The sequence below is a fragment of the Pteropus alecto genome, unplaced genomic scaffold (assembly GCF_000325575.1).
Source record: "Pteropus alecto unplaced genomic scaffold, ASM32557v1 scaffold105, whole genome shotgun sequence".
Lineage (NCBI taxonomy): Eukaryota > Metazoa > Chordata > Mammalia > Chiroptera > Pteropodidae > Pteropus > Pteropus alecto.
In genome coordinates this window covers 4906282-4926008 of record NW_006436294.1, presented here as the reverse complement: position 1 = coordinate 4926008, position 19727 = coordinate 4906282, and the positions used below count along the sequence as shown (strand labels likewise).

Genomic DNA, 19727 nt, shown 5'->3' with positions numbered 1-19727 from the left:
TCTTCCTCTCTCCCTTCCTTCTCTCCTTCCCCTTTCTCTGTTTTTCTTTTTCCCTTTTTGTTTTTGTACTTTATTGTGGGTTCTTAGCTGTACTTACTGCCTTGGCAGATGTCCCTGAGCCTTCCCACACCAGTCCCTGGGAGCCTTGTCGTTCCCCTGCTGTCCTCATCGACCCATGGACTTGAGAAAGTGCTCTTAGGTCTCAGAATACAGACGATTAGCATTTTGATACTAGTTTATAGTCTGCAAGTTACATCCACATTGCTTCTCTCCCCTGAAAGCTGCGTGAACCTGTTTTACAATGGTGACGCCGAGGCTCAGCGAGCTGGGCGTCCTGAATGGGCGACCTGTGGCCCCGACTTCCTCTTTTCAAAGCCACCAACTGGAGGATTTCAGGGGTGTCACTGGGGTGGTGTGTGATGTAAAATTAGTTGACACTAAAACATGAAATATGCACGCCAGGTTGACTTTTTTGGGAGACACAGTTTTCATAAGAGCAGGAACCCAGCTAATGAAATGCCTGCATCTTGTGATGACTTGGATGTGGAAATTTCTCAGAAGTTGTCTATTTGCAGTTCCGGCTTGGTTATCCTAACCATGTAAAATAAGGTCCGAACAGAGACGTTACCCTCTTGGACAGAGAAAACATTCACCTCGACAGAGGCTGTGGTCAGCTAGAACACACAGCAAGGGTAGCCCACCCCCCGTCACAAAGCGGAAGTGGCTGGTGCTGTGACGTCGCTCACCGAAAACCAGTCTGCCCAGCTGCCCGTGTCCTGGGGAAGCACAAATCCTGCAGCCACGTTTATAATCTCCATTCACAGACGAAGACACACTCGGGCACTTCGCTCACTTGGCCAAGACCATTAGTGCTAAGCGTCGGCAGCAGGATTTGAACCCACTGGTTCTTGAGATCATTGTGTTTCCCCGACACCCTGCTGTTCACTCTGTCTCTGGGGTTTCACGCCCCCAGGGCTCATTTTAAAGTGGGCTGGTCTCCTCATTGCCTCCCCATGAGCCCTCAGGGCCCAGGAAGGCAGTGAGGTGCTCTGGGGGCCCTGTGCCCAGGGGGCTTGGTAGCATGGAGGTGATGGAGTCCTGAGCTTTCACCGCTCAGCTCCCGTCTGGCAATGTTTCTGACAAGACACCCTCCCCTGCCTTCATCGCAGGATGTCCCCACCTGCGGCAGCCTCGGCAGTGGGACAGATTCACAGTTACTTGTTGGACGCCTGCTGGAAAGTGCCAGCAAGGCCGGACATGTGACCACTGTAGGCAGAGGGAAGGTCCCGGAACTCCTCCGGCGTTGTCTCTGGGCTGCTCCCAGCCCCCTTTATTAGGTGGTCTTGGGGGCTCCAGTGCCCGGCTCCCACCTCCCTGTGTTTCTGACAAGACACCCTCCCCTGCCTTCATCGCAGGATGTCCCCACCTGCGGCAGCCTGGCCAGTCAAGGACCTGCCATCTTGACTGTGTAACCGATACCTGGGGTGAACTCTGCGCCACGTCACCCCACAGGCCTGCTCCTGGGGGGCATTTCTAGAGGGAGTCCTTATCCTCCTGTGATGCTCCCCCTTTGGGAAAATCATGAGTTTAGCTCTACGGTTGTCGAGAAGCAGTTATCAGGCTGGCGTCTCTGCCATTCGGGTTGCTCAGACCAGCTCAGCATGGGGCAGGGGATAAACACCAGGCCTTGGAGACAGACAGGGCCTCCGGTCGCTGAGCCACCCTCCCCCTGACCCCGGCGTTCTGCCTTGACGTGGAGACCGTCTTCCGCGAGGCAGATGAAAGCGCCGTTTGAAGGGCGAGCGCTGGCACAGGAGGCCGCGAGGAGAGCCCGAGGATCTGCGTTTCCTACGCTCTCCCCGGCGGCGCCCGGGCTGCCCGTGGCGGACCACCCTCTGCGCAGCCGCGTCTCGGCCGCAGCCCCGCCTGGCACTGTCTCCGCTGCCCCAGCATTCCAGGAGACTGTCTCCAGCGTCGTCCCCACCCTGCACTGACCCCCGTTCTCTTCTGTCCCCCTAGGGTTCCCTGGGCCTGCCCGGCTCCCCCGGGAGAGACGGCAGCAAAGGCATGCGGGTACGTCTGTTCCCACCGCCCTTTCTTCAGGCAGCACCAGGTCTGCGACCCCCTGGCCAGAGCCCCTATTCTCCGGTGGGGTGGCCTTTGCCAGGGCCAGGCCTGAGCTGGGGCTCATTTGTCCCAGCATCTTCCCAGGTCCCCGTGGGTCAGCCTAGTGGTCGCGGCAGTGCCGGCAGCAGCCGTTGCCACCAGGCGTCTCCAGGTGTCCTTGGGAGCAGTTTTCTCACTTAGTTTGACAAGCAGTTGTGCCAGAGGGCTCGCTGTCCCCAGTGCTCAGATCTGGAACCATGTCCACGTCTGAGGCGAGGGATTCGCCCAAGACCCCAGTTCTTAGCTAGAGACGCTGGGTGGGGCCTGAGCAGTACCCCGTGCCCTGCGCGGCCAGCCAGCCTCCTGCCTGTCATCACCCCCTCCACCTGTGCAGAAACCCAGTCAGAGGCCACCTGACTCTGGTCAGTCTGCCTCGGGAAAAGGGCCGCTCGCCTCCGTCAAGAACCCCCTGGGATGTCAGGCCCCCCGCCGCTCTGCCTTTTTGAGATTTGTAGCCACGTCTGAGCAGGTCTCAGAGGGGAGCCTGACTCGGGAGCCCCCCACCCCTGCAGCTTGTAGGCTTCAGGACAGGAGGTGGGGGGATGGGGGCTAGGGGAGAAAGGGGAGTTGCACGCATCTCCAGACCCCTCAGCTCCCCTCCAGGTGGCCAGACTCCTCTCGGTCAAGAAGACCTGCCCCGTGTCTCCAGCCACCGTGCTCTCTCCCCATCCTGTCGGATTTGTTGTGTTAGGCTCTGGCATAGGAGCCAGGCAGGGTGGAGATGACACCACTCACAGCTACAATCAGTGCCTTTGCTTACAGAGGTTCTGATGGCAGCCGGGGTGGCCCACAGCTGCCACCTGCATTGCATCTGTGATGGGTTCTGAGTTCCAGGAATGGATGCACCCAGAGGCTTTGGGCTGCCTGTGTGGCGGGGCCTGTGTCCCCCTGGTGCTGACCACGTGCTGCTTTGTGTGCAGGGGGAGCCTGGAGACCCGGGATTGCCTGGCGAGGTGGGCATGCGGGTAAGTGTCCCTTGGAGCTGTGGGCAGATCTTGCTGAAAGGCCACCTGAGATGTAGGGGAGATGCCTGCCTATCCTTATGACAACCGCATGCATGCGTGTGTGTGTGTGTGTGTGTCCGCACATACGTGATTTTCCTAAATTCTTACAAAAAATGAGTCATACCATACTCGGCCTTGAATTTTTTTCATTTAACAAAAGATCAGAGGTATCTTTTCACACCAGTAGATACCACCCATTATCTTAATCTATGCTTTTATTCCATCATGTGGATGCATCGTAATTTGTGTAACCTTTCTTCTGTTGATGCACGAGTGCATGTGTATGAGTGTGTGCGTATGTTCCTCCTTACGTACTACATTTTTATTTCGGTAGGATAGATTACAGAAGTTGGGATATCTCTAGATGAGAAAAAGCACATTATAATTTTAATAGATATTGCCAAATTAGTTGCTTAAAAGCTATAACAATTCATGGCCCGGCCGACAAAGGAGCCCGTGGGCTCTGCAGATTTCTGTAGGACTTTGTCGGGACTCGTCCAGGCTGTCCTGGCCGCAGGGCAAAGTGTGCACGCTGAGCTGCAGGGAGCCGCCCTGTGATCAGAAGCTCTGCACATATCCTGGCTAGATCGTGGGACAAGAGACACAGGGCATGGGATCTGGGAACTGTTGCACTGGCCTTGTTATACCTCGGAGCCACCACGCTGCTAGCTGTCCCTGGAAGCTGAGTGGATCGGGCGTGAGCCCTGGCCCCAGCAGGCAGGGGTGGCCTGAGCGCTGAACAGGAGGGCATGGAGGCGGGGGTCCCTCGATGAGATGCCCTGCGAGCAGCTGGTGGCAGGTGGCATGGGGCAGAGGACCTTGTCCCCAGACAGTGCGGGCGGGTGTCGCCTCCGTTCCTGCCTCTTCTTTCCGTTCCTAATCTCTCTGGGAACATGCCTCTGCAGGGACCGCAAGGACCCCCTGGACTTCCCGGACCTCCTGGCCACGTTGGAGCTCCTGTAAGTAAGGGCGCTGGTCTGGCAGGGGTTCTGTCCCCTTTTCCAGGGACGGGGACCCAGGCTGTCTGACAGGGCCCCCTCCTGCATCTGTACACAGAGGACCCGTTGCCTTGCACGTGCCAATGGCAATGAAGTGTTTTCTTTCTTCTTAGACCAGAAATGCTTGGACATTGTGGTACCTAAGAATCTCCTGGGGAACAAGTTCAGATGCACATCCCCGGGCCCCCATTCCCAGATGGTGAAGCAGTGGGTTTGGGTGGAGCCCAAGAGTATGCATATTTACCTGCATCCCAGGCGTTTCTGACACTTGACCTCAGGAAGCCATTTTACCAGGCCGTCTAGCTCACTGCTCGGAAGGGAGTGGTGCCTTTATTCATCCCCGGCCTCTGAAACAGTGCCAGACACATGATGTATGCAATGACCGTGTACCCCATGAATAAAGTGATGGACACATAGATATGGTACATGAGGAGCAAAGTGGCTACTTGGGTGTCAACCTATACTTGGTTCTCATTAAGAAGGATGGGAGCCGAGTTATAGGTCATTTTCAAACGAGGCAGCCTGCACTGCCTCGGGGCATTCAAGGCCTTTGATCTCTGTGTGTGTGGCCAAAATATTTGGATGGAATTAAAACAGCCTGCACGTCCAGTTCCCTCCCCAGGCCCAGGTGGCCCACACACCGTCTGCCCTCTGGGACAGCTTCCTATGGCTTGGCCCAGTCCCTCCTCTCCGGGCACCAGAGATGTCCGTATTGTTCCCGGAATCAACAAGTAGGTGTGGGCCACCCTGCTTTCTCTAATGTCTTCTGCACACAGTGTCAGGAAAGGCGAGGGGAGAGAGGCGGCCACACGGGAGTTCTCAGAGTAACACGAGCATGTCAGCCCTCCGGCAGGGCCGTGCGCCGAGCTCTCGTGCACCCCTGGCCTGCGAGCTCTGCCCGGGGAGAGGCCGGGCTTCCGTCAGCTTGCAGCCGCTCCGCCTGCGCCTCTCGGAGCGGTAGACACACGCCCGTTCAGTCCTCTGCACTTCGGCGTGGGGCAGCAATTTCCACGAGATTCTCATGCCGAGCAGTGATTGATCCAGTCACTCACTGAATCATTTCTCTTAACAAGTGTTCGTGAATATCAGGCATTGGGCGCTGCCCTTCTGGGGCCCCGCATTCCGCCTGGGGGAGGCAGAAGGTGTGTCACGGGGCTGAGCGCTGTGAGGAGTGACGTGAGGATAGAGGGTAGAGAGCAGCCGTGGGCCGGGTGGGGGCAGTGGTCATGTTTGAGATCCTGTGGCTGCAGAAGCCCGCGTGGAGCCTGCTCGGAGCGGGCGGAGCTCACAGCTCCTGAGAATGGTGGAGGTTGCAGGACAGGTCGGGACCCTCTCCCAGGGGGAGGTGGATGAATGTGGCTCAAAGGGGCCCAGAGTCTCAGGGGCACTGCTGGTGGCTGGTCCTAGATTTCATGCTGCCAATGGAGGTGCAGGCTCTGGGTGGCAGTGGGCACCAGCTTGGAAGGCACATCCCTCCCTTGGCTGGAGAAGTTAAGGGACCAGGCTGTGTTCCAGTCTATAACCAGGTGGCCCTGGGTAATCTAGGCCCAGAGGCCAGGCCCCAGAGCTCACCTGTCACCTTGCCAGGGGTCTAGCTTGGCAATCCGGTTCCCAGGGAGGAAAGAGGCTGCTGGGCGCAGTGAGCCACCCGGGGTGGGGAGGCCTGTCCGTGGCTTCAGACTTCGGGGACAGAGAAGCTGGGCTGCGACATGGTTACTAACCTGCTCCTCTCCCCCAGGGCCTCCAAGGAGAACGAGGGGACAGGGGAGCCCGAGGAGAAAAGGTATTTGCCGTCGGCTTCAGTCATTATTGCAGCTTCCTATAGGAAAGAGGAAGAGGGTGCCTGGGACCGTGCTCTGTGCGTGCGTGTGTGTGCCTGTGTGTGTGTGTGTGTGTGGGTGCGCGCGCGCGCACGCATGGCTGTGTGCCTGTGTATCTGCTCCACCAGGTGAGGTCCAGGAGAGGATGCCGGGCCAGTGCCCCTGCCAGCCTCCGTCTCCCAGGCAGCAGCATCGTGGTGTGGGGCCACCCTGACGCGGGCTCCTGCGTCCAGCCTGCCTGCGTCCGATTCCGGGGTGGGCTCTGCAAGCAGGGCGGCCTTTGGAGAGTGGTTTAACCTCTGGGTCTCAGATTTCCTCAGTGTCAGGAGAGAGAGCCGTGTCTGTCACATACGGCTGCTACGGGGATTAGATAAGTCAATGTTTGTGAAACCCTTAGGACAGAGCCAGGCAGCAAGCGCCATGTGTTCAGAGGGTGAGAACAGAGAGGAGGGTCAGAGACGGGGACAGAGTGATGGAGGGATGGAGACAGATGGAGAGCGAGAGGGAGATGGGAGACAGCGAGGCGGAGGGAGAGGCAGGGCCTGGGCTCCGCTAGCTCGGCTTTGGCTGCTCCCTGACTCTGGCGCTAACTTTCTGGGTGACTGAGCACAGCTGGTCCCTTCTCTGCACCTCCACTTTCCCATCTGTCAAACGAGGAGCCTGGACTGCATGATCCTCTAGGCTCCTCTCCAGTTTTCTTTCTGATGGGTCCTTAAAACAGTTTATTTTCTCACAAACCTCTCTGATTTCTAACATCAGCAAGAAGGAGGTTTCCATCTCCCCTCGAGACAGACCCATCCAGCTGCCTGGCCTCGCCCGGCATGGAGCTGGAGCTGGGCCGGAGACAGCCGCCACCCATCCGTCACTGAGGCCACTGCCCGACACCCGCATGACAGGGCGTTCTCTGTAAGGCGGGCGGCAGCCCTTGCTCTGGGCATTTTCCAGAAGGTGCCTTTGCAGGCACAGCAAGGCGTGGAGGCTCTAGGCACTAGGACTTCCTGGTGATGGGGGCAGCGAGGCCCGAATGGGCTGTCCAGGGACTCCTGAACTTGGGACTGTGGGCCAGTTGTAAGGTAGATCAAGTTAGTCACAGAGAAGAGTCCCCTCACTAAGGAGGCAAAGGTGGACGCATGGCCCTGCTCTGTCTGGAGAACCATGCTCCTGGGACAGCTCTGGGTGGATGTGACAGTCACGCATTCCCCAGGGGTCCCGCCCTGGTTCGGGAATAGGGCAGCCCAGGGCACGGCAGCCCTTGTAACACAGCAGGAGCGCCGGCTTTGGAACTAGAAGAATGAGATTCTCACCGTGGCGCTGCCTGTTCTCGCTCTGGGACCTTATACCGGCTCCCTGCCTCTCGGACCCTGCGTCCTTGTGTAGCATTTAGATGTAATATGAGCCGTCTCAGGAAGTGGCTCTGAGGGTCCATTCGCTGTGAAAGCGAATAGAGGACGGGGCACCTGGTAGGCACTCCCTAACCGTGAACATCGGAGGGACCGGGACCCATCCGTCCCACCCGCGCCGGCCCCCAACCCTGCTTTCTGATGAGCCGCCAGTGAGGCTGGCGCCCTCAGTCCTCGTGGCTCTAGGAGGGTGGCAGAGTTGCCCACCAGGTCCGGGGGCGTGAGTGCTGGCTGGACACCGTCCGTGTGCCGGCACACGGAGGCACAGTCATGCCTTCATCTGGTAAACCCTTCGGAGCCAGCGCCTCTCCGTGACGCAAGCATGCCAACACCCAGAGTTCTGGATTGTCACCACACGCAGCCCAGAAGACGGCTCAGCGTTTCTGCTGTGAGTGGGGCGCACGCTCCCTCTGCTGTCAGAGACTCAGAACCGCAGCCAGTGGACTTGGCTCGGGGGATTGGGATGGGCGCTCCGGGGCTTCCTCTTCCGGGCTGTGTGACCCAGGGTGAGGCACTAATCTCTGAGACTCGATGATGTCCTTAACTGAAACCTGGGCCATCTGTCACAGGATTGGTGTGAATTTTAAATGAGACAGTGCCTGCCTCTGCACCAGGTGCCAGAGGATGCTCCAGACAAGGACCAGTGTCCTTTAATTTGCACCTGCAGGCGGCCCTCTAAGGGAAGGGACACGGGAGGCGGAAGAGACCCTCGTTCCTGTAATGCAGCTGCCTTTTCTTTTCTTTTCGTCCTTCGTTATTTCGACCCAGAGAGGAATCCGAATCCCACAGAGGTCTAGACTCTCCTGGCCATGACGGAGCCGAGATCAGGACTCAGGCATCCTGCTCCTAGCTCACTGCTCGCGTGTCTCGTCGCTCTGTCCCCCAGCTCACACCCAGCCCTCTCCGTGGCATTCCTCTCTTGCTGGCCCCTTTCAGCTGATTTATTTTTCGCTCCTTTCCCTCGACCCACATCATCGCTCTCGTTTTGTTTAACCAGCTTTCGATGTGTACCCTGCACGTGCCAGGCTCTGTCCCAGGTTTCGATGTGTACCCCGCACGTGCCAGGCTTTGTCCCAGGTAGTCCTCGTGTGTTAGCTCGCTTAATCCTCCCAGCAACTCTGTAAGGTAAATGTCATCCCCGCCCATAGGCGGGGAACTGAGCCATAGAGGTGCTGAGTGTTTGGTCCAGGGTCACACAGCTTGAGAGTGGAGGGAGCAGGGTTTGAGTCTGCGCGGGGAGGCTGACCACTGCTTCCTGCCCCTGTCCACCCCTGAGAGCTCTGCTGTCACCCAGTCTGTGCCAGAAACCAGGCCGGTGGCCAGCTGTCCAGTCTCTGTCCTCCGTCGTGGTTGTGTGTTCAGTGCAGTGGTCACAAAAACCAGCAAAACTGAGCAGCAAGCCTTCAGGCGGGACACGCGCTGTCTAGTTTGACCTCTGACTCAGTTATTCCCTGTGGCTTCCACCCCACCCGGTGTCCCAGCCGGGCCTCCGAAGGCATTTCCGTTAGACTCTCTGCTGTACAGATTGTCGTCTTTTGCCTTCTGCCTGTGCTGTCCCTCAGCCTCTCTCGCTCCCTCATCCACCCTCCTGCTCATTTGCTCCCTCTCGTCACCCTGCTAATGAAAAGCCGCACCCGTCAGCACTCCAGCTGCATCCCCCTGGCCCTGCTCGCCATGTGCTGCCCAGCGAGGCAGATTGCTGATGCCACATCCTGCCAGGCCCTCCCCATGCGCCCGGCGGCTGTGCTGAGTTGCAGCTGGGAGGAACCTTTGCTCGGTCTCCACTGCTTTTGCTTTTGAAGTGCAAGCGCGAGGAAGTAGGGCACGAGGCAGAGGCCCCCACTTCCAGGTCAGACTCGCGAAATGACGAGCTGCGAACCCGCTCGATTCGTTCCCCTTTGCTGAGCCCTGTGGGAGTGCCGCATCCCAGGTGACGTCCAGGAGGCTGGCCTGCTGCAAGGAGATGAGCTCTGGACGAGAAGTCAGGAGGCCTTGACTTCAGTCCTGGCTCCATCACGGAATCAGGTGGCAGAGCAGAGCGCGGCAGCTGTCCTCCGTTCCCCCCGAGGGTCATGTAACGAGGAGACTTTTTACAAAAGCATTCTGTGCAGTAGTGCTGGACGACAAATGTATGCCATTGTTCGAGGGTGCGTAGATCATTGCGGGAGGACAGAGCGTGTATGTGAGTCAGTTTGCATAGGTGTAAGATGGAGGGAACTACGAACCAAGCTGCAGGATGCGGAGAGTGCTGGAACATCCCCCAAGTTCAAAGCCCTGGAGGTGGGGAGAGGGGGCCTGGGGCAGCTGTCGGTGGTAACTGGGGCCGCGCACTTAGGCAGCTGACTTGGCAGCTCCTCCCCGATTCCTGCTTGAACGGCCAGTGGAAGCGTCAGTTCTTACCCCGAGACCGAGACCAAGGACCTTCCTCAGGTAGCCAGCGATCCCCGAAGGCGTGGGAGCATCCACACCCAGAACACCTGCCGAAGCCTCCCAGCTGTCGGGAAATGCCACCTTAGCCTGCGGCCACCAGAGGTGGGCTGCAGTGCATGGAATCGACATCCACAGGCAGGTGGCCTAAGCCTGGCATAGCAAAAACGAGCAGAAAACCAGGAATCCTCCATCGTTCAAAGACAAACGACATCTTAACACACCAACTTAAAAAAAAATACCAGGCAGAAATAACACTCAATAAAGTCATTAAAGTCATAGAGAAATAGAAACAAAATTCAAAATACACTTAAACTGTAGGTTGGGATTGTGTGTGTGTGCGTGTGTGCGTGTGTGTGCGTGCACAGCTGTCCTATACCCAAAGGTGCCTGGTGGAGAGTGGGGCTGAGCATGGTCAGACACCAAGGGCCTTTGCCTGCCTTGCCTTTTTATGACCTCGACCACGGGCTTGTCCATCTGTTACTTATTTCTTCATTTCCTTCTCTTGCCAGGGGGAGCGAGGCCTGGATGGATTCCCCGGGAAGCGCGGGGAGACTGGAGAGCAGGTAGGCGGAGTCCGTGCGGGAGAGCTGATTATTGTGGGAGGAGGCGGACATCTGGGGCCTGGCACAAAGCTCTAACGGGCCTGGGGGCCTCCACTTCGTCCTGCTCAGCTGGAGGCTCCAGCCCCAGTTTACGGTCTCATGTGGGCTCTTCCGGCACCAGCGGGAGGGGTCCCAGGGAACACAGCGCACTCTGTCCGTTCTAACTTGGTGATAGGACGTGTGACCATGAGTGTCAAGGCCGTGGTCAGTGCGCACAGGTTCAAAGTGATGTCTTCATTGCAGTCGCAGCCACGAGTAAAAGACTGCCCCCAACCCACATGCCCCTCAGCGAGGGCCAGGGTGGAGAGATCCTGGGGATGACAGGGAGCTCCCGACGTGGCTTCCCTAACACACGCCGTTAAGTGGGAATAAAGGACAGAGCGGGATGGCGTGGGAAAATGCGTCGATGGCTTGTGTAGACGTCGTTATCTTTGGAAGGATAAGCAGGAAACTGACAACTTGCTTTCTTGGTTTGCTCCAGGGGACACCTGGCCCTCCCGGCCCGGCAGGACTGCAGGGAGAGAAGGTGAGCCCGGCCCTTAGGTGGAAGGTGGCCCCGGGCTCTGGGCAGGCAGGTGTGCGAGCTGCCCACCTGAACAAATCAGGACCCCCAGGGGCCGGGGCGGGCGGGGGCAGTTCTGGAAACCAAGTGTGGACAGAGGTGGTGAGTTGGGCAGCAGGTTCACAGCTAACATGTGATTTCTGGTATTTGAACTTTTCTCTACTTTCAGGAATAAAAATCCATTTAATAAACAAAACTCTATTGTATTATATCCAGCCATATTAAAATATTACGATATGTAAATTGCTTTTTGGACTTAGGCAGGCTAGCAGTGAGTGCCAAAAATAACCTTTCAGACTTTTTTCCTTCCTTTTCTCTTCTCTGCAACATTAAAAAAATTTCTTTTTATCAGAATAATAGTTCTGAAAATGTACTACATCTTTCGTGAACAAAATAGTGTTTCTTGTCATACTCGTCCTCTATTTTAGAAGCGGCGAGGCTTAACTCAGTCAATGTGCTGCTTAGAATCTCTGCATCTCAGCTGAATAAACCGCGGGTCGTAATTCTTGGCAAATCACGAGGTCTATAAAAGTGAACGGGCATCCAGTAATCTTCCTAAGCGTTCAGGCAGTGGGCACGTAGCAGGTGTGACATGTCCCAGATTGCGGCGAGAAGGGACACGAGGTGCCGCCTGCATTCGAGGATGAGAGAAGGGCTGTCTCCCAGATTCTTGGTCAGGCCCCTAGAGACACCAGACACGGGTTTGGGAGTAGCCGGGAGAGGCCAGCGAGAGCAGGAGGAGTCCAGCCGAGTCAAGGTGGCTGTGGCCCGAGGCACGTCACATCTGCTCAGCGTCACACTGCAGAGCCCAGGCGAAGGTCACAGGCCAACGCAGACCAGCTCCCAGCGTGTTCCAAAAATAAAGGAAGAGGCAAAGGCTGTTCTGACTCCTTAGAAACAGACAAGGCATATGGTACAGATAAATAAACAGGACCACAGGCTGAAAACCCCTCTGCCGAGGGCTGGCGGTGGAGATGTCCACGTCTTCCACGCTCACTCAGGCTGCAGCTCTGGCTGAGTGAATTGTTCTCTCTCTAAGTATTTTTAGGGTTGAGATTTACATTGTTACATGATCCTGGCGTCAGGATTCTAATATGTTCTAGCAGTTCCCTGATGGAATGCTAAATCTTAAAATAAGTAGTTTATTTCATGTTGCTAAGAGGGAAGGATCACTGAGGTTTGGATCTGGTGATGACTCTTTCCTGCTACTGCCTATGAGCATGCGCATGCCTCTGTGTGTGTGTGTGTGTGTGTGTGTGTGTGTGAGAGAGAGAGAGAGAGAGAGAGAGAGAGAGAGAGAGAGATTATAAATTCTAACCTTCCATCTATTTTTAGATTTCTGAGGGCTCCCTACTGTTTAGGAAAGAGTTGAGTTATGGCTTATGATGAATGCAGCAGAAGCAGGGAGACAAGGCAAGGGTCATGGTATTACTCGGGGTGCTCATTGGAGTGGTCAAGAACCAGTGATCTCAGGCGACGGGATGCCTGTCAGCTCATGCTGTCATTCTGGGAGAACACCGTTGAGGCATCTCAGCTGTTGCACCATTTGAGAATGTCATTGGAACCGTGGAGCTGATCCCTTTAAACCCCCTCACTTTACAGACGTGAGAACAGAGGCCTCGAAAGGTGGGCTGTCTCTGTCAGTTAAAGTGCGTTAACAAGTATCATCGACTGAGATTTTAGAAAAACGCCTGATGCTATGTAAAGAAAGGTGGTTTTTCCGAGTCTTGGGCAGCGGTGGGGACAGTGAGTTTTGACTGTCGTTTAGTTCGGTGTCAGAGAAAACACCCTGTCCACGTACTAGAACCTCAGGTGAAGTAAAGGACAACAGACATTGCCTGGGTCACCCATTCTCACTCCTTAGCCTTGGCGTCTAGTAGACGCTTTTGTGTTTATTCAGTGATGCGCTCATTCTTTGCCAGGTAGTCAGTACTGGTCTGTGAATGCCTCCCATGCTTCTCAAGCTGGCCTCAGGGAAAATGAGAACTTATGTCCTCAAGCCGTATGTGGGGACACTGGCTACGGGTAATGTCCTTGTTTTAGCTCTAGGTCAATGGAATACTAGCAGTGAAGATCTTTCTGTTGCCCCCGTTGGCAAACATGCCCTGTGTAGAACCAAGATGTCGCTCACAGCCTGAGAGATTTGGCATAGCCAGTCGCCCTTGCCCAGGTGACCTGGAGGTGGTGGAGAGGGGGACGCAAACAAGGCTTGTCTATCGCGACTTGTTGAAAATGGATGGGTCCACCACAGAGTTTGTGTTCATTGCTTGTTTGATGCACGTTTATTGGACGCTGACCCTGTGGACTTGGTGGAAGGGCCACACTGCCACACGGTGTCCTCGCCATTCCTGGTGCCTCTGGCACAGTGCCCGGTACAGCCAGGCGCACGCTGAAGAGTGGACCAAGGGCCGTTCTCGAGCACAGAAATGGTCGTGACAGCCCCACCAGATCTAGGCTCTGGACTGGATGTGCTCAGAGGGCAGGACCAGTCTCCTCCCGTCTTGATGGCGAGATGAGAACTAGACACAAAATTCAAGACTGTCGCAAGAAGGGAGTAAGGCCAGGCATGATGCCAGCACCTGTGGCTGAGCGCAGAAAAGGAGGTGGTCCTGTGGGCTGGCGTGAAGAAGCGAGAGCCTCCGAGGGTGGGGAACGGTGGAAGCATGTGGCGAAACGCACACTCTGTTGAAATGCTTGTCATCTCTACGCAGGGTGACGTGGGGCCTGCAGGACCACCTGGGGTACCGGGCTCCGTGGTAAGTGGCACAGCTCCAGCGGTTGGAACCAGAGACTCACAGGCTGATACAGTTGGGGAGTTAAAAGAGTTCCTGTCTCTAAGAATAAGGCAGAACCTTCTGACAAAACAAGTGGGATACAAAGCTTTCAATAATGAAAATGAGAAAAATCAGAGAAAAGTCAGAAGTTGCAGGCATGCCGTGTGAATGAGCCGAGAGAGATTGATTGAGAAAATGCGACCATCTTTGCTGACACTTGGTTTGTCCCGCAGGTGCAGAGGGAGGGCCTGAAGGGCGAGCAGGTGAGAGGGACGCGGGCCTCCCCGCTGCGGGGTGGGAAGTGGTAACAGAGTTGAAGACCATGGCCATGGGCTCGAAGCTGCTTGTTGAGCTCAGATGGAGCCTTTTAGAGATGGGCCAAGGAGTGCAGATGCCCGCTTGTACCTCTGGGCCCTGTTGGGAGCTTGGGCAGCAAAGGGCCATGGGGGCCGGCCCCAGTGGCAGCCCGGTTACATGGAAGGGGAGTCGTGGCTAACGCATGTTTGGCTTGTGTCACCAGGGAGCTCCGGGACCACGAGGTGACCAGGGCCCACCTGGGCCTCCGGGAGCTCCGGTAAGTCCCCCCACCCCAGCCCGTCTGCTCTGAGCACCTCTAGGTCTGGGAGATAATAGTCCTTCCTGTCACTGAGCACTGCGTTATTTCAGAAGCTCGTCCCGTCCCCCTGGGCGATAGGCCGTGATGTCAGTACATCTTGCACAGGAGGAAACTGAGCTTTGGAGAATGAAATTACCGGCCATAAGCCATGAAGTTCAACTCCAAGTGTGGAACTGGAGTTGGAGCCCCAGCAGCCTGCCTTCAGACCCCACTGTCCCAGACAGACCGGGATTGGGGTTTCTGGTGCCCAGCCTGGTTCAGTTTCCTTTCAGATGAAATGGAATCAGAATATTAGACACTTCGCTGCCAGCTGACTCACATCCAGTGCTCATCGGCTTTCCCCACATTTCTGATTGATACGACTTTGCAGGGGCTTGGAACTCTCCAGCCTTCGGTTTCTGCCTCTATTCAGAATTAATGATGTGTGAATAACCATTTGGGAGGAGGCCATTCAGAGAGACTCTGTGATCACTTTGTGATGTGACTTCAGATGTTAAGGATAATTAATAAGAACACAGTAAGTGCCATGGGTCGATGATTTCACTGTGCTCTTCCTGGCATCATGGTGCTGCCTCTTTCAAGTTATGGTGTCGTAGTGAAGGAAGTCATACAATTCTTATTTCGAAGCGTCCCTAAGTCAGATTTATATGATGCCATCAAGACCCACTCCTCATTAGGATAAGTGTGAATGGTTTCGCTGGGGTAAAACTGGAGGAAACTTAGAAGATGTTTCATTCCAGTATAATCAGAGCAATGTCATATCAAAGAGTTTGGGTTAGAAAAGCTACCTTCTGTCTCTGTAACCTTAGATGTCTTGCTTAACCTCCTGAGGCTCAGTTTCCAGAGTTTTCCACCATTGTTCTAACTTGTTAGATTTAAGGTAATAACGCAGTAATAGAGTATACTCTCGATTTTAGCGAGAGAGAGAGAATGCATGTACGCATCCATGCATGTACGCATCCATGCACGTATGCTTATATAGTTGATTATAATTGGCCAATACTGAATTTCCCTGGTATATTTTATATGCAGATATATGCACGTTAAGTCTACAGGGGTGACCGTGTCGTTTTCTTGTTTTACCAACGAAGATATTGGTGCAGAGGTATCAAGTGGCCTGCACAGAGTCACGTAGCTAGTAAGAAGCAACGCTGAGCTTTGAGCCCAGATCTGGCCAGCCTCTGCTCCTTCCAGGCCTGAGCGTGCAGCACAGCGATACCCGCCCTGGGATGTGCTTCACGGCTCCCACTAAGGAATAAGAAGCAGTAACGCTTAGCCCAGCTTAATCATAAGGCAACCTTCCCGACCTCTCCCCCTGAGACCTGGGATGAAATGATGGGTAGTCCTCCTCATAAATGCAGATTGTGTTATGATAAATGGGGGAAGGGGAGAAAGAAGAAGACTGGAACAGTTTGGCCACCTAAGTTTTATATAAAGCGAAATGTCAAGGCTGGCGACGATACAGGAACAAAACCATGGACTGATGACCACGGTTTAATGAAGGAGATGTGGAAAAATAATTAATCTTCAGATGGTTAGTGAAGATTCTCTGTACGTGGCATGCCCACAGCTTATAGCGGAGGGCAGCGAGAAGGTCCCCAACCCACAGGACGTTCAAACACCAGAACGCCGCCACCCAACTGCCTGGTGGAGCTGTCCAGGGTTCTGAAGTGGTCCTTCAGGCTGGATGCTCTTGCTCGAATGGGATTTGGTGCTATACCTGCTGCTGCTGAAACTCCCTTGGAAGTATTTAAGCCCCACAGCCTACCCGAACCCCTGTCAGAGGGCGACGGGCGGTGATGAGAGGCCAGGGCTTCCAGATCCGTAAGGCCAGGGCCAGTACCTCTGTCGTCTCTAGACCAAAGAGTATATCACGTGGCGGGAGCTTGCTGCTTGCTGCTTGCTTCTTACAGGGGAGTGGCCCCATGGTAGGTATTCAGAGGGACGTCAGAGTAGGACCCGGTGGCAGTGTGATCTCATAAGGAGCAATCTGGCCGTGAAGGGCACGTGGAATTAGGAGCCCGATGTCTGGTTCCACGCCTCAGTTCTCCCACCAAGTAGCCTTGTGTCTTCGATAACATTTCTTAATCTCGCTGATCCTCTTTTGCTCCCCTGCTTATTTGGGAACCATCATCACCATCACCATCGTCGCCATCATCACCACCACCACCACCACTGTCATTATCATCGTTGTCACTGTCATCACCATCGTCACCGTCATTGTCACCATCATGAATTCCTACATAAACGTGCTGTGAGGCTTCAATGAGCTGATGGATGAAACAGTGCTCTGTGAATCCTTATTAACTCAGCACCGATATCAACTGCCATATCTGTCTTATTTGAATCCCTAGCAGCACCTAGCCCAGGGCCTTCCACAGAACAGTTTCTCCCTAAATACTCATTGGGTTGAATCAAATTGTGAAGCTGGCTTCAGTGACCTCTGTCGAGTAGAAAATTTTGAGCTTGTGTTCAGCAGTCCCAGCAGAAGGGAAGTGTCTCCCATTCTCTAACTGGAAACAGTGTGCAGCCTTCCACATCCGCACGACGGGGCTGTCTGGGAGGCATGCCTCTCCCATCCTTTCCCCAACATGAGCAGGCTTGGGTAGTTTTATCGAGGTCCGGTCGAGCGTAATAAAGAAGGACCAGTCGGCCAGAGCAAGTGCAAGGCGTTTCTTGAGGCTTAAAGAAAACTCATTTCTGTGAGGACCTCCCTTACTATGTGCCCTGAGCCCAATCTAGTGACCCTTGCGAGGAAAGGAGATTTAAACCTTTAGTGCGGATTGTCTACTTGTGTGTCCATCTACGTGATGTTATTAAGAGGAAAGATCTTGGATCCAAATACAGTCGCTTATTAGTTATGCAAAATTTGGCAATAGCAGCTCTTTGTATGATGATAATTTTTATTGAAATTAGGACACTGGAGTGCAGAGAGGGAGCTTCTAGCCAAAATTCACCCGGAAAATTGATGATAGAATCACAGCCAGAGCTGAGGCTTTCATTTGCCCACTCGCTTCAGGTGTCAGCATCTGGGTGTCAGTCAGGGCGCTGTCAGGAGGTCTGGGTGCTGTGGCAGGGCTTTCGTATCCATTCTTCATGTGGTCCTCACAGGCACTCAGTGGGTAGGTATAACGTGTTATCCTCACTTCGGAGATGAGCCAGCTGAAGTTCAAGGACGCCAAAGGACTTGTCTGAGGTCTTGCAGCAGATACATGATTGGGGGTTTAGGGGCAAGATTTGAATTAGGTCAGTATGACCTCTTCCTGTGCCAGTCAATGTTCATTGCTTAATTGAAACTGATCGTTTTTAGATAAATTTATTTTTTTGTCCACACTGTCATATTTTGCATGTTGCTGTTGACCGGGAGTCAGATAACTCCGGCCGGTTTTGCTGAAACAGCAAGATAATGGGGGAAAGAGCACTGGGCTTAGACCTAAGACGCTTGGGTCCCGGACACCGCTTTTGTGCACACTTTATCCAAAGCACGAATGCAAGCCGTCGGTCCTTCTCGTAGTCTTTAAAGTGTGAACGACGTTGCCTACGACTTGGTTGTTAAACGCACTCGATGCGATCAGATTGGTGCGCGTGGTTTAAAGTTTTGGAGATTTGCGACCTTCCAGTTTCCCCCCTGGGGCGGGCGGGATTTTCCTATCCAGCAGAGTGAGAGGACGAAGTGTAGCCTGCGGTGTTGAACCCTGTGCTTACCGTTGTCTGTTCTTCCTTCCTCCTCCACCTCAAGGGTCCGATGGGTCCAGAGGGCGAGGGCGGACCTCCCGGCTTGCAAGGTCTCCGGGTAAGTGAACTGTCTTCCCTGCCACACGCCCCACTCACCCACACCAGCCCCGTTGTAGCAGCCCAGACAGAGGAGCCGATGCCAGCCTCGTGAGGTTAGATTTGGTTCATCAGACGTGGCCGAGGACCTCCCGCGTCTGCAGCCTCGAGCTGGGGACGTGGGGACAAGTGTGTTGTCTGCCATGAGCCATGTACACAGAACTCACTCCCCCTGGCAGAAGGGAGCCCAGTGCTGAGGGGACACAGACACTCAGCACCTGACCCAACCTGGTGGCAGTGGGGGCTTCTTGAAGGCGGTGATGTTTGAGCTGCATCTTAAGGAAAGAATAAGAACAGTGGTGAGAGGACGGAGACCTGTCAGCCGCAGGTAGCTCCTTCGGCCTAAACAGCTGCGGTCACGGAGCATCAGAACGCCTCGCGCACTCCATTCAGCTTCATGTGACTTACCACCCGCCTCCGTATCCAGAGCGTGTGTACCTTGTGGGTTTTAGTTCACCAGGAAGCACAGCTGTTGATACAGAACCATGTGTTGTGAGGGGTGTTACGGCTTAAGGTCATGTGGTTTAAGGGGTCGTGTGATAGAGGGGTGTAGAGGCACACCTGGGTTAGGTGGCCTCCTCAGTGTCCCACAGCAGACTGAGACTGACCCTTGGCTCTGTGTCCCCAGTTCTCAGCTGGGCGCCTAGCACAGAGCAGAGACTCAGCTTCACCTTCGCTGACCTCTAGGCTTTCTGCCTGTAGCACCTTTTGCTAGTTCCCGTAGAGGACTGCTTAGGGCACAGCCGAGTGACCGTGGGTTAGGCAGCCTCTGGAGGTAGTGAGCTCACTGCCCCTGCGGGCCTTGGTTCAGAGGCCTGGTGACTACAGACAGACGAATGGAAGTGGGGGTCCTGGCATCTGACAGGCTGCCCTGGTCCCTTTTGTGGCCTCTCTTAGCCTGGAGGTTCTGTAGCTCAGTGACGTGGGTGGTGTCACGGATTTGCTGTGGATTCACTCTGCCTGCGGATTGGACCCACCCTCTGAGCACGCTTTGTATCCCCGTTTCTGATATTGGGTGACCTGCTTTTATTACTCAGCCATACTCCAGCCTGTCCTTACCCACCAGTAGACCTCCTTCCTTGATTTTCAAACCCCCCTGCATCCTGTAACCATCTTGAACCCTCCAGATTGTAGAAGGAACTGATTGGGAAGGCTAGCTGAGACGAGGGAGCTGTCATGGAGGAGGGTTGGTGGGAGAGTAGGAAGTCCCATCTCCCTGTCGGCGAGATGGGTCAAGGCAGGTCGCCTTCTCCAGTGCAAGGATCCTGGCTTTGAGCCAGGTGCACCTGGGTGGGGAGCTGAGTCCACCTGTCAGCAGCCGTGTCACCCTTCCAGTCACCTGGCCTTTCTCTGAGCTGTCGACTTTGTCACGGTGGGAAGGCATCTCCACCAGCTGAGCTGCTGTGGGGGAAAGTACCCAGGGTGGGGCTTGGCCCTCGGTGGGCAGCAAGATGTGGCGGCCGTCATGGCTGTCATTCTCCCAACGAGCTCATGCACGGTCTTGAGTGACAACGGCAGTCTTTA

At 55.0% G+C, this 19727-nt stretch overlaps 1 protein-coding gene across 1 annotated transcript in view; it reads left to right on the top strand.

Moving 5' to 3' along the window:
* Positions 1 to 19727, top strand: part of COL22A1 (collagen type XXII alpha 1 chain) — a 189162-nt gene that overhangs the window by 63122 nt on the left and 106313 nt on the right. Inside the window, exons 12-21 of the mRNA XM_006912934.3 lie at positions 2020 to 2073; positions 3087 to 3131; positions 4076 to 4129; positions 5907 to 5951; positions 10328 to 10381; positions 10902 to 10946; positions 13694 to 13738; positions 13990 to 14019; positions 14277 to 14330; positions 18112 to 18165. Of these exons, the coding sequence (XP_006912996.3) occupies positions 2020 to 2073; positions 3087 to 3131; positions 4076 to 4129; positions 5907 to 5951; positions 10328 to 10381; positions 10902 to 10946; positions 13694 to 13738; positions 13990 to 14019; positions 14277 to 14330; positions 18112 to 18165 (480 nt within the window). The remainder of the gene's footprint in view (positions 1 to 2019; positions 2074 to 3086; positions 3132 to 4075; positions 4130 to 5906; positions 5952 to 10327; positions 10382 to 10901; positions 10947 to 13693; positions 13739 to 13989; positions 14020 to 14276; positions 14331 to 18111; positions 18166 to 19727) is intronic.